This window comes from Nomascus leucogenys, chromosome 3 (assembly GCF_006542625.1).
Source record: "Nomascus leucogenys isolate Asia chromosome 3, Asia_NLE_v1, whole genome shotgun sequence".
Classification (NCBI taxonomy): domain Eukaryota; kingdom Metazoa; phylum Chordata; class Mammalia; order Primates; family Hylobatidae; genus Nomascus; species Nomascus leucogenys.
Window position 1 is genome coordinate 152,690,226 of NC_044383.1, and position 14,366 is coordinate 152,704,591.

Here is a 14,366-nt window from a genome sequence, read left to right on the forward strand (position 1 = left end):
GGCCCTCGGCATTTCCTGGGGCGTCCCGCCCCTGCACCCCGGCCTGGCACCTTTCCGGTTAGCCTCGGGGGCCCTGGCCGAGCAGGGTCCGTTTGCCTGGCTGGGGGGGCCTCAGAACGTTATTTCTGGGTGACAACCTGCAGGGCCTTCCGCCCCTCGCGACCTCTCGGGAGTCCCTTCCCCGACGCCCCCCCCGGGCTGCAGAGGCTGCAGGTTCGGTCTCGGGGCCTCCTTACCGCAGTCCGCCCGGCTTTAGGCCAGTGGGCTTTAATTACATCGATAATATGACTCCGGCGATCTTGTGCGGCGATGGGATGCGGCCGTGGGCGGTGGAGTCCAGGCGGAGTCGGCTCTCCACGCGCGAAGGCGTCTCCTCCTCACCGCTCGCCGGCTTCAAAGCTCGCGCCTCAGGCGACGGCAGCCAAGGAGTTCCCGCCTGACGGCCCCGCCGATGCCCCCGCCCCCCACGCCTCGACGCCCCGCCCCCTGCGTGCCTACCGGCGCCCCGCAGCCCCGCCCCCAGCGCCGACCCTAAGTTTCGGCGCTCAGTGGTCCGGCGCTCCCCAAGGCTGGGTGCCCAGCGTCAACCCCGAGGTCTCCATGCCCCGCCTCCCGACGCCAGGGGGCGGGGCCAGCGCGCTGGGCGCCGGGGCGGGGCTTTAGCTGCGTCGGCCGCGTAGCCCGCGCGCCGAGCGGACCCTGCTGCGGCCGTTGGCCGTTAGCGCGGCTTCGGCGGTTGTCTTGGAGAAGCAAGATGGCGGCGACGGCGGCCGCAGTGGTGGCCGAGGAGGACACGGAGCTGCGGGACCTGTTGGTACAGACGCTGGAGAACAGCGGGGTCCTGAACCGCATCAAGGTGAGGCCGGAGGCTGGGGCCGGGCCTGGCGGATCCGCAGGGCCTGCGTGGACAGCGGGCGTCACAACGGTCGCGGCGAGGAGGCCGCCTCCCTGGCGAGGGGCCGGGGCCGGCGGGCACTGGGGGCGCGCCCCGGCATGGCCTCCGTCCTGCCCGCCCCACAGAGGGGGTCGGCTTGTTCGCTTGTGTGGTCCCGGAGGGCACCGCGGACTGGGGGCGCCTGGCCCATCCTCTGCCGCATTCCGTGGGGGCGGGACCGCCGGGCCTGGGGGCCACACGGGCGGCCCGCAGCTCGGTCCTGGAGCGCGGCCCCAGAGTCTCTTCCTCAGGCTCTGGCATGACCCGCGGCGGGAAAGCAGCGCGTCCAGCCGAAGCCTGGGGGTCGGAGAGCTTGTGTGACTGAGAACGTTTCGGAAGGCGTTTCTGGCCTTTGCAGCTGCCCGCCCAGCTCGTTGGCTTGCTCTTGTTTGTTGCTGGCTAAATATGAGCTTGTTGTGAAAATTGTCTTGAAATGATAATTTCTTGTTTCTTAATTTTTTTCTAAGGCTGAACTCCGAGCAGCTGTGTTTTTAGCACTAGAGGAGCAAGAAAAAGTAGAGGTATGAAGTTTCCAGATTTTAACATGGCTGTATTCGTTAATACTTAATTTCTCATTCATTAAAAACCGTCTTAAAAATAGTTTATAGTAACGTATAGCTAGGGATAATTTTGAACTGTTAAGGATTATATTACTATTGAGAGAGAGCCAAAATTATTCTTTTTTCGTGTAGCTTTTGAATTTGGGGGTAATCTTAAAGTTAAGATACCACAGTAACTCTGATCCCAATGCTTAATCTGAAACAAAAGGTCATAGGAGTTTCTTGAAGAAATGGTTCCATTGTCAATGTGTTAAGTGCAGGTTCACTGAGATCCTTTAGTAAGCTAGTATGTTATTAATCCCAATGAAACGGGGTATATAGTATGCAACTTTTCCCAAAATTATCTGACCACTCAATTATTTTGACAATGAAAAAGACAATGATTATTTTAAAAGTGCAACCACTTCTCTATATTTAAGTGGGTAATTTAACTTTTTCCGAGTCCCACCAACCATCCTGAGTAAATATTCTGGAATTTGTCAACAAGAATAGAACCATCATCAAAGTCTTAAACTCTTGCTGTATGACAAATCAGTTTCCTGTCCTCTCACTTCTTTAGACCTGTGTACCTAATCTCTAATTTCATCAAAATCTTCAGTTCTTTGCCCTTTCCATGTCTATGCAGGCGTCAATCTTCTCTTGGCGGCATTTTGCTCTGGACCCTATGCGTCTGGACCCCGAATTACCTTGCCTTACAATCATACGTGGTCTGGAAGAAATCTCAGTGGTCATTTAACCCAGCAAACTAACTCTCTTCCCACTTTGCACATATGTGCTCCTGGAGAAGAGTCAGTCAATCATGTGGATTGCTGATGTTGCAAATTGGCAGGTACCAACCTGGTTAGGTCCTGAGCAGGCCCAGCAGCTCTCTTCTTCACCCTAGCTGTGCAGTAGCCTTCTATGTCACCCCTGCTTCCTTCTCTCTGAACACCTGGTCTTGTTGCTTCCTCCACAGGGAAGGTAGAAGCCGTTAGATCCTAACTTTATGTTCTCATCTCCTGTCGCTCAATCTATTGCTCACCTGTGAAAATGCTTACCTGTGTCTATATTTATCTGTACCTCTTTCCTTACTGCTTTAGAAGAAGAGGCTCTGTCATGTCCAAGAATAATCAATCTGTCTTGTGTATACTTTCAAGTCTTTAATTATTTACTGTATCTTTGACCTGTTCCTTTTCTGGTGGCTTTTCTTTTGAGCTTGAAAACATGTTTAAATAACTATTAGGAGTAAACTGTTTTCCTTTACTCACATTCTGCTTTTAATACCACTGTGGTTTTTTTCCTTCACAACCTGGTTTTGACCACTTCTTAGTTTCTTCAGCGTGATCTCTTTCCTGTACACCTGACTGAGACTTATCCACGGTTGTCATTCTGTACTCTCTCAGAGACAGACCTTATTCATCCAGTAACTCCAGCCCTGTAACTTTCATGCATATTTCTCTCCTGAGCTTCAGACCTGTATGTTAAACTGCCCACTATATTATGCCCTTAATGGGACCATCATTTATCTGGCAAGAAATCTAAGCGTTTCTTAGGCTTTGCTCTTCTTTCCACCTGCTCAGTCATCACCTGGCTCTGTGTCTGTCAGGTGTGTATCTGAAGTGTCCCCAAGGGAGTGCTCTGCTGCCTCCTTTGTGCTTGTTTTTTCTTTTCCAGATTGCTTTATCCCTTTCCTACTTGCCAGTCTCCTTTTCCGTGGTGTCCCTCACCATCTCCCTGAAGTCCTTTTTCCACGTTGCTCCTAGATTGGCTGTTTATAGTACACATCTGATCTTGTCCCTCCATTCTCTTTAAATATTTCAGTTGGCCGGGCGCGCTGGCTCACGCTTGTAATCCCAGCACTTTGGGAGGCCGAGGCGGGCGGATCACGAGGTCAGGAGATCGAGACCACGGTGAAACCCCGTCTGTACTAAAAATACAAAAAAATTAGCCGGGCGTGGTGGCGGGCGCCTGTAGTCCCAGCTACTTGGAGAGGCTGAGGCAGGAGAATGGGGTGAACCGGGGAGGCGGAGCTTGCAGTGAGCCGAGATCGCGCCACTGCACTCCAGCCTGGGCGACAGAGCGAGACTCCGTCTCAAAAAAAAAAAAAAAAAGTATTTCAGTTGACTCAATATCTTAGAATTCCCTGAACCAGCCTACCAGCTACCTTGAGGATCTCTCCTCTCCTTTTTATTTTAACAACTATACTGAGGTAAAATTGACCTACAGTAAAGCTAAAGTATTTAATATGTACAATTTGATTTTTTAATAGTTAATTTATGCAGCTGTGAAATGATCACCACAATCAAGGTACTGCACATATAATTCAAACTTTTGACCTTCAAAAGTTTTCCTTGTGCCCCTTTTGTAACCCTCTCCCCCACCCCAAACCTTTTTAAGAATTATATAAATGGAATCGAATAGTGGGTACTCTTTTTTTTGGTCTGTTTCTTCAACATAATGCATTTGAAATTCATTCATATTGTAGTATGTATTAATAAATCATTTCATTAGTACATTTTATAGATATGACAGTTTAGCCATTACCTGTTGACAGACATTTAGGCTGTTTCCAGTTTTTGAGTATTACAAATAAGGTTTCTGTGAACAGTCATGTACAAGTCTTTGCTTGGATCTGTGATTTCTCTTGAGAAAATATGTAGGGGTGAAGTGATTAGGTCACATGCTAGGAATATTTGTGACTTTTAAGAAACACTACCAAATTGCTGTCCAAACTCGTTATGCCATTTTGCATTCCCATCAGCAGTGTATGAGGCTGCCAGTGTAGCAGCAATTAATGTGGTCTTAAGGAAGTTTACCATGTGCTACCTACTGTAGCCTGTTCTCAGCAAGAGTCACAGGCTTGATGGTCTAGAAGTATTTTTTCCATACTTATTCAAATAAATGTATAATTACAAAAATAAGTTGGCCTATGGGCCACATAAGATTATCTCACATTTCATGGGTAAACTGGGAATTACAAGTGTATAATTAAATTCCTGTTCATAGTAAGTATGCTATAAATGGTAGATATCTGAGATGACAAAACTTTTATCAAACTTCATATATTTGAAATAATAAACAGTTGTTGACATTTAATTGTATTTCACACAGGTATTTGAAAATATCTAGCTTCAAAAGCAGTTTATAAAACATTTAAAAATGAAAAATAAATACAAATCTTCATATATGGTTTTGTTATATTAACTTTGAGAAATTACTGAATAGCACAAAGTAAGTCCTGTAGTAATGAACAGTTGTAGAATGGATTTTGTAAAACCATAATTTTATCGATGAAAACGTTAAACTTTATATTTTGTAGTTATTTTTAGGGTAAACACATGACACTTAAATTTTTTTTTTTTTTAACAGAACAAAACTCCTTTAGTCAATGAGAGCCTGAAAAAGTTTTTAAATACCAAAGACGGTAAGATGTTCAGCTTGTTCTTGTTTATCTGTCTCTGAATTTTTGAATCTTGATACCATTTGGGAGAAATCAGGAATTTCAGGGAATTTTTTTATGTCTTCAATTGTTATAGGTCCTCATTTTACAATAATATTTTATTGTACAACAATTGTGTTGCCATTACATATTTTTGGACTTGGGATGTTGTTGCTTAAAGCCAGTTTTACTACAGAAAGCCAATATTAACCATTAAAAAGCGAAACACTGAAATCTATGAGATGATTGTCTTACAGTTAGTTACAGACTGATGATCCCAGTGAAAAAATTAGGAGATTGAGATTTTCATTACTTAATCATATTATTCAAAGAAGAAATTTGTAACTTAAAAAATTTAGAAACCTTTCTTCCATTAATCTAGTGTATCTATTTCATAATGTTAATTTAAAAAATTCAGTTTTTAAAGATTTGCTTACTTACCTTTTTCTTGATCTTTATAGGTCGTTTAGTGGCTAGTCTTGTTGCAGAATTTCTTCAGTTTTTTAACCTTGACTTTACTTTGGCCGTTTTTCAACCTGAAACTAGCACAGTAAGAATAATGATTTTTACGTCTATCTTTTGAAACCTTCTTTGATACAAATGAGTTAATATTAAGCTGAAAGTTAATAGAATTTGACAACTGATAGTTTTTTACATTTAGATTATTTTTGGTAGTTGATTATCTCTTTCTCTTAAAAGCCATATGAGCTTTCAGATAGCTGGCACCAGTGTGGCTGCTTTGTGTTACTTGAAAGCTTGCTAATAAAAGTATTACTGTAGAGTTAATTTTGATACGATGTTAGATTGCACCTGTTAATGGAAACTTTGAAGGTAGAGTCTGTGTAAAAGAAATAGGCATAATTTTTTAAAATAGACATTTCATTGATTAGTAAGACAGTCTCTTTGAGTTTAAAGATGTCTTTAAACTGAAAATATTTTCTTTACTCCTTGAGAATAACTTCTGCTATTTTTTTGTGCACTTGTATTTTAACTTCTTTTCTAGCTGCAAGGTCTTGAAGGTCGAGAGAATTTAGCTCGAGATTTAGGTATAATTGAAGCAGAAGGTACTGTGGGTGGACCCTTATTATTAGAAGTGATCAGGCGCTGTCAACAGAAAGAAAAAGGGCCGACCACTGGGGAAGTAAGTAGAATTCTGTGTTATCTCTTTCTATTTTAATTATTGGCTACTTAGTTTAGCCATGCAGATTAGTGCATATATAGTAAATTAAGGTTTTCATACTAGAAGATATTTCTTAAAAACAAAATGAGATGCATTCAGATTGTATCAGTGCAAATTTTAATGAAAATTAGGAATGTGCTGACTCTGATTCTGTGGCATATCTGTTCTGGTTTTTGATCCTCAGGAGTGTTGGGTCATGAGCTAAACTGTCTGGAACAAATCCCAACTCCTCATTGCCTTGCTTGATCCTCCATTCATTCCATACTGTGTATGAAGTGGGGTCTACCAGGCCCTACCTTGGTGTTCTGAGGCTTCTCTGCATAAGCCAACAGAAGCGCTCAACTTGCTATTATTTTTATTAAAACATCTTAGTTAAATATAAAAGGGCTGATTTATAGAATAGTTAATAAATTTTTGGACTTAAAGGCCTCTTTAGGCTTAAAACTAAGCTGTTGATTTTGCTTTAAATTGTTTAGAAACAGTTCAAACTTATACTTTTTTGATTAGTAGTACTTTTCATACTCAACCTTTTTTCTAGAAATTGTGCTAATGAGATTAATTATATAATTTTATTTTCATACATTAATTTTACATAAAGATACTCTGTTTTATAGATATAGGTAACATCTGTAACTGTTCCAGATATTTGATTAAATGTGAGCTTTTAGTCAGAAATTTATAGGTAAGAATGTGGACGGCTGTATATGTTTCCTACTTATTTTCTTTGGTGAGTCTCAGAGGATATTTTCTATTAGAATTTTTGAAAATTGATAAAGCTTGCCCGAGTACTAATTATGTATAAGGCATGGTAAGTAGACTTTGTGGGTACTATAAAATATAAGAAACTTCTATGTCTCTGAATAGCACAAAGCTATTTAAGATAAAATGTACTCAAATAAGGAAATTAACATTTAAATAACAGTTTAAGGTTATGGAGGAATTGTCATTTAACACATTATTTCCAAACATGAGTAGTTTAGAGGAGGAAGCGATTGTCACATGCCAAAATTTTATTGAAGTCAATTTTAAATTGAGACTAGGATGTTAGTTGTGGGGCGAGGATTGGGAAGGATGTTCCGAGAAGTTGGAACAGTGCCAGCCAAGTGTGGGTGCAGGAGTGCGAAGCCAGATCCTGGGCTGGCTGAGAGTGAGGTGGCTCGCCCAGAGCACAGGTTGTCACTTCAGCTTGTGCATATAATTTCATTCCTTCATTTATCAATATTCAGCAAGCTTTTATTGTGTGCTTATTTGATAGATACTGTGCTGGGTAGTAGGCAATCAAAAACAAACTAAAGAACCCAGTCTCCTGGGGCCAGCAGTCTGTAGGTCGTGATGACCTCTCTTTATTGGCTCTCCTCTCTCAGCTTCTGTGGCCTTGAAGAACTCTCTTCTCTTTCTAACTGCCCTTTCATTTTCTTTTCTGTTTAGTAGTTGTGCTTTGGCTCACCTCATTGCAGTGGTGTTTATGCATATTTTTCTGTCTATATTGATCTTTCTTCCTTAACATACCACTAGCATGGACTCTGGAACCAGGTTACTTGGGTGAAACCCCAGCTCTGCTACATTTTAGCTCTGTGAGCCTGCAGTCACTCAGCCTCCATGTGCCCAGGTTCCTTATCTGCAACATGGAGATCACAGAAGTATCACACCTACAGGTCTGGAGGGGGTCTAAGGAAGCAAGATGTGTGAAGCTTTGAGCACAGTGCTTGGCACGGAGTACTCTGTGTGTTATTGTAGTAGGCATCAGTGGATTCAATTAACTGCAAATTGAAAATATTCGGATAGGCTGAGCGTGGTAGCTCATGCCTGTAATTCCAGCACTTTGGGAGGCCGAGGCGGGTGAATCTTGAAGTCAAGAGATGGAGACCATCCTGGCCAACATGGTGAAACCCCATCTCTACTAAAAATAGAAAAATTAGCTAGGTGTGGTGGTGTGCGCCTGTAGTCCCAGCTACTTGGGAGGCTGAGGCAGAATCGCTTGAACCCAGGAGGTGGAGGTTGCAGTGAGGCGAGGTTGTGCCACTGCACTGCAGCCTGGTGACAGAGCGAGACTCCATCTCAAAAAAAAGAGAATAAAAAGAAAATATTCGGATAAAATACAACAAAAGAATGCAAATATAGTGTAAAACTATATAGCATTTACATTGTATTAGATATAAGTTATATGCAAATATGTCATTTCACATAAGGGACTCGAGCATCCTTGGATTTTGGTGTCCACAGGGGAGTCCTACAACCAATCCCCTGTGGATACTGAGGGACGACTGTATTAGTATTACTGTTTCTTGTTATTGTATGGATGACTCTTTAAGTTCACTGTAGTCTGCCTAAGCCCAGCTCAGTCCTTTATCCTAGCTGCAGACTAGAATTTCTAGCTCTTCACAAAACATACCTCCCTGGATAACCCAATAGTACATTCGAATCCTGTGTGGAAAAACTTACTTTCTTCTCTTTACCTCTAAAAAGTAAAAACATAAAGACAAAAGCAAATCCCACCTTACTCCCCACAAATAACCCTCTTCCAGTTCTTCTTGCTCACTTCTCTGTTTTGATTGATTCTATTCCTGTGACTCCTTGGTTTCATCCCAAGGAGCCACCTCTTCACATGTGCTCTAGATTCAGTTCTTCTGTCAGGAAGGATTCACTCTCCACCTTGCACCCAGTAGCTTTGGTAACAGGCTGTGGAAGAAAGTAATTGCTGGAGGGCTTTCTGTTCTCTGCTAGATAGGATGTATACCTCAAAATGAGACCCAGTAGCATTCCTGTGTAGTGGGTGTGATGCGAAAATGGACACAGAATCACTGTTCTTCAGTACTTCATTCTGACTCGTGGATTTGAGGCCTCTCCTGAAGTTTGCCCTGACTTTTTCATAGCTGTGATTCTGTCAAATAGACCCAGGATAGGAATTCTGTATCCTCAAAAGGTAGTTGTTTCCCCCCCCCCCCCCAAGTTGCTGAACCAGTAAGTTGGGCATTTCATCTCCATTTTTTGCTAGTTTTCCCTTCCTAATATCTGGGTATTTAATTTTAACAGTTTGTGTGTATATATATAAAGAAATAGATAAAATATTTAAAATAGAGACTCAGAGATGGATGTTTTGGCCCTTCATTATTTGTGTTTTCTATTACTTTGGAAGAAAACCTGTTGTTTGTAATGAAATAAAAAATTAGAGCTTTTATTAGCTTTTGACTTTGACTGTAGAAAACTAGCTATAGGTTAAGCTCACTGAACTAAATTACTGATGCTTTTTACCAAAACTGCATTTTAACCACCTCAAGTATTAGGTTGCTGTACCCCACCCGCTTTAACCTGACTTCTGTTTGATTTTATTGGATGCTTCCCAGCCGTAGATAATTAAAGCCCTTTCTTGTTTTCTGAGCCCCCCAATGGGTCATTGTCATCTCCTTCAGCACCTCTACCGTGTAGGTCCTTATATTTGTCCAGGATCATTTCTTCCTAAAGGTTCTCATGCTTTCGGTCTGTCATTCACTGTTGAAGAATTATTTTTAAACTTCAGCCCTTCCTCTGCTCCTTTCTTCTGTACGATTGTAGTGACCGCACTGCCGACTCAGGAGTCCCAGATTCTTCAACCCGTATGAAATGTTCTGTGTGATGTGGCCTTTACCTGTCTTTCTAGCCTTATGCCTTTTTTTTTTTTTTTTTTTTTTTTTTTTTTTTTTTTTTTTTTTTTTTTTTTAATGTGGAGCCTTGTACTTCAGCCAGATTGAACTTTGGACTTACTACTTGAAAGTGGCTTGTGTTTTTTCGCCTTATTTTTTTATTCTATTCTCCACTTGGAATTATACTCTTTCCCCTTCCCCAGCTGTGGAATTTTGTCAGTCAGGTTTTCTCCTCAGCTGCAACTCTTGTTCTTCCTCTCTCCTTACTGGAAACTGCATGTAACTTAGTGCCTCCTTCTGTCAAGTTGTAGTAGTGATCTGCACTGGTTACACTTGGAAATTTATTGAGGACAAGGGCTTTATCTTCATATCTCTTACACAGTCTAAGGCATTATGATTTTTTTTTTTTTTTTTTTGAGATGGAGTCTCGCTCTGTTGCCCGGGCTGGAGTGCAGTGGCGCAATCTTGGCTCACTGCTGCAAGCTCCGCCCCCCAGGTTCACGACATTCTCCTGCCTCAGCCTCCTGAGTAGCTGGGACTACAGGTGGCCACCACCACACCTGGCTAATTTTTTTTTTTTTTTTTTTTTTTGTATTTTTAGTAGAGACGGGGTTTCACCGTGTTAGCCAGGATGGTCTCAATCTCTGACCTCGTGATCCGCCCGCCTTGGCCTCCCAAATTGCTGGGATTACAGGCGTGAGCCACTGCACCCAGCTGGCATAGTGATTTTTAACATACTGTTCACAGTCAATGGAAGCCTTTGAAAATTCGAAGAGGAATACCCATTTAGAAGATTCGTGGAGGTTAGATTGGTAAAATATGGAGAAGTTAGCAGACTAGAAGGAAGTGAAACACATAAGAAGGCAAATCTAGACAAGAATGGTAGCAGTAAGAATAGAAATAAGTGGACATACAGGCTAGGCATGGTGGCTCACACCTGTAATTCCAGCACTTTGGGAGGCCGAGGCAGGCAGATCACTTGAGGCCAGGAGTTTGAGACCAGCCTGGCCAACTTAGTGAAACCCCGTCTCTATTAAAAATGTAAAAATTAATGTTAGGCGCAGTGGCTCATGACTGTAATCCCAGTGCTTTGGGAGGCCAAGACGGGTGGATCACCTGAGGTCAGGAGTTCGAGACCAGCCTGGCCAACATGGTGGAACTCCATTTGTACTAAAATACAAAAAATTGGCCAGGTGCGGTGGCTCACACCTGTAATCCCACTTTGGGAGGCTGAGGCGGGCGGATGGATCATTTGAGACCAGCCTGGCCAACATAGTGAAACCCTGTCTCTACTAAAAATAAAAAAATTAGCTGGGCATGGTGGTGTGCATCTATAGTCCCAGCTACTCGGGAGGGCGAGGCAGGAGAATTGCTTGAACCTGGGAGGCGGAGGTTGTGGTGAGCCGAGATCACACCACTGCACTCCAGCCTGGTTGACAGAGTGAGACCCTGTTTCAAAAAAAAGAAAGGTAAATAAAAGAGAGAAAGAAATGAATAGATAAAGATGACCTTTTGAGAATCAACAAGACTTGGTAAACTAATATTTTGGCATGGGGCAAGGTCATAGAAGGCAATAAGAGAAAAGAAAAGCTCTCCAAGGCCAGTTTAAGGATTTTAGCCTAGAAGATAATATCACCACCAGAAATAGTGGGACTGAAGAGGGAGAACTGAAGTTATGAAGAGCAGCACATTTTCGTATTTAAAAAGTTACAGTCAGTCATAAAAGGATTTTTGTAACAAAACAGCCAGTATTTACTATGTACAGTGTCATAGAGCTTGTGCTGGTAGTGGATGAATTGTAGGAAGTGATTTTCATTTAAGAAACATTTTAAAAACCTCCTTTGCATTAACCACAGTGCTCAGAACCCTGTGGTGACAGGGCACTGGGCAGCAGACACAGATGACTCCTGTGGAAGTTGGGCTAGAGCAGATGCTTTCCATTTTGGAAAAAAAAATGTGTGGAAGTAGAAAACTGGAAGAGTGAACTACTATTTGAAGGGGTAAAGTATTTTTAATGAAAGTTGTTATTTGGTATTTTTTCTTGAGATAAAATGAAGTAGGGAAACAAGTTCAAGGAGGGCAAAAAGTAGATCTTAGAGAATTACAGGATATTATTTGTCTGAAGAGTAGGGAGAAGGGAAGTGAGGAAGTAAATGCTGGAATGGTAGACCTGGGACAGATTTCAGTGGAGACAGTATCCTGTTCAAATATTTTGCAGGTAATTAGAATCTAGGGATGTGTAGAAGGTTTTTGAGGGGGTAGAATTAGAGGGAAATCTTAAAAGGATGGTTACTTTAATAAGGAAGAAATAAAATAACCAACATTATATAGTGTTTTTAAATGCTAAAATTCGACTGGAGTGTAATTGGTATATTTGTGTTTTATTTTTAAATGTGTTTTAATTTTAAACTAAAATATTTTAGGGTGCACTAGATCTATCTGATGTACATTCTCCACCAAAGTCACCAGAGGGAAAAACAAGTGCACAGACAACACCAAGTAAGGTGAGTTAGCTGCGGAACACAGAGGTCACGTCTGGACTTAACTCCAGAGGACTCTGCTTTTCTCTCTGTAGTCTTTCTTGTTAGAAATTGTATTGTTTTATATAAACACATGGGCTCTTTAGTTTCTTGAAGGTGCTTTTTTTCCATTAAGTATACATTAAAAAAAAAATTTTGCTTTGTTGGTAGTTGTTTGACATTTGTGTCATAGAAAGGAATGTGCTGGTAAGTAACACAATCATAGAATATTTGGATTTATTTGGTACTTTGGACATTTTCTCCTATTAAGGAGATTTACTTACTTTTCATTTATAAATTCCTAGCTTGAGAATATTAAGCTAGGAATATGTATTACAGGATATAATAGTGAATGAATATTTTAGACTTCTAGATGAGTGATGAGATTCAGAATTGTAAATCATGATAGTTTTTAATATACATGGGCTGTTTTGATAGAATTTCTAAGAAAATGTATGTACTTTGGTTACATTTGTGTGTGTATGCATGCGTGCATCTGTTTGTGTGTTTATGAGTTGTTAAAGGTAAGACTTGATTTCAGAGATTAAGCATAATGGGAAAAAAAATGAGCCGTACGCTTTGAGTTTAAGATCCAGGATATGGATAGAAAGATGATTGTTAGGAAATTTGTTTTCTCAAGAGTATAGCATGAATTGGTAGTCCAAGGCGGTCTTATCAAAGGATAGGTTTGGGTCTGTCTTAGTCTGTTCAGGCTGCCAAGTACCATAGATTGGGCAACTTACAAACAACACATTTTTCCTCACAGTTCTGGTGGCTGGAAGTCCAAGATCATGGCATCACTGTGGTTAGGTCTGGTGAGGTCCCTCTTCTAGGTTGCAAAGAGCTGCCTTCTCATTGGGTCCTCACGTGGTGGAAAGAGGATGAGAGAGCTCTCTGGGGTCAGGGCCCTAATCCTGGTCACAAAGGCTTCACCCTCATGATCTGCTCACCCCCAAAGGCTCCACCTTCTGATACCATCACATTGAGGGTTAGGATTTCAGCATAGGAGCTGGGGGTTTGTGGACTGCACAAACCTGCAGTCCATGACAGGTCAGGTTTGTATTCTTTGACTGTCCCTTTGATTTTCATCCCATAGGAATAGAGTGATGCTGTGGAGTCCATTCCAAAAGATGAGGTCCCGTGTGGGTTTGTGGTGGTGGATCGACTCTCAGATACAGTTGCATCTTTTTAAATAGATGAACTTCCAGAATGTAGTGATTATACTACAAGATGCCTTTCTTTTTTAAATGTCTAGGCACAGAACATTGCTAAACGATTGCTCTTATTTTTTGCTTGTTCTTTGATGTTGTTGCTCCTTTTTATTGTTTAAGTTTGGAAAACTAAAGGAATTTTATACTTTATTTCTAACCAAGGAAACAACTATTATATTGTTTATAGTTGCTCCTTCTGAGCTTTCTAGTTGGTGTAGGGAAGGCCTTTTTTTAAAATATTTTTTTTCCTAAATACTCACAGGAGGCTATAACCCCAGTGATAGAATAAGGTCATGAGTAAATTTTAAAAATTTCTTTAAATTAATTGCAAATAAAACAGCCTATGTAAGTAAGCTTTACTTTTCATGAAAATACCTGGCTTTAGAAAAATTAAAATTAATGAATATTCCAAAATACCTATCAGTACCTATAGCGTTTGACTATTTGGAAGCTCTTTTTAGCAAATTATTACTGTTTTTAAAGCAAATTAGCAATCCTGACCTTCTATATATAATGTATGTCTTCAGGGTAAAATATTAAAGTCTATTTTACGTACTCTTATTCTCTGTACATACATTTTAAGATCTAAGAATTGTAATGAGAATCTCAGTGTTTTAAGTCAGTCAGGAAATGATGCTGTTTTTCCAGAGAAGGGGGGACTGTCCTGAGGCTGCCTTAGAGAGCAGTGTTTGTCCTAACAGCTGTCTCTGCCGCCGTCCCGTTATTCTAGTTTAGTCCCCATTTCTCATTTGGCCTCATAAACCCACTTCAGAAATACCCTAGTAGTCCTTGTGTAGGGTTGCATCTGTTCTAAGATAAACCCTTATTTTGGCACTTAAAATGCAATTTCTCTAGTACTAAAGGACCTGGATTTGGGATCTAGTACTTTCCCTACCTTCTTCTTGCTAGCTACCTCCTGCTGGC

At 41.4% G+C, this 14,366-nt stretch overlaps 1 protein-coding gene across 3 annotated transcripts in view; it reads left to right on the plus strand.

Annotated features, from left to right (window-relative positions):
* Positions 1–652: 652 nt before the first annotated feature.
* Positions 653–14,366, plus strand: part of FGFR1OP (FGFR1 oncogene partner) — a 42,162-nt gene continuing 28,448 nt past the window's right edge. For all 3 annotated transcript variants that reach the window (XM_003271786.4, XM_003271785.4, XM_030809965.1), the window contains exons 1-6: positions 653–856; positions 1,402–1,455; positions 4,843–4,897; positions 5,374–5,462; positions 5,916–6,053; positions 12,136–12,216. In XM_003271786.4, coding sequence (XP_003271834.1) covers positions 755–856; positions 1,402–1,455; positions 4,843–4,897; positions 5,374–5,462; positions 5,916–6,053; positions 12,136–12,216 — 519 coding nt within the window. In that variant the 5' untranslated portion in view covers positions 653–754. The remainder of the gene's footprint in view (positions 857–1,401; positions 1,456–4,842; positions 4,898–5,373; positions 5,463–5,915; positions 6,054–12,135; positions 12,217–14,366) is intronic.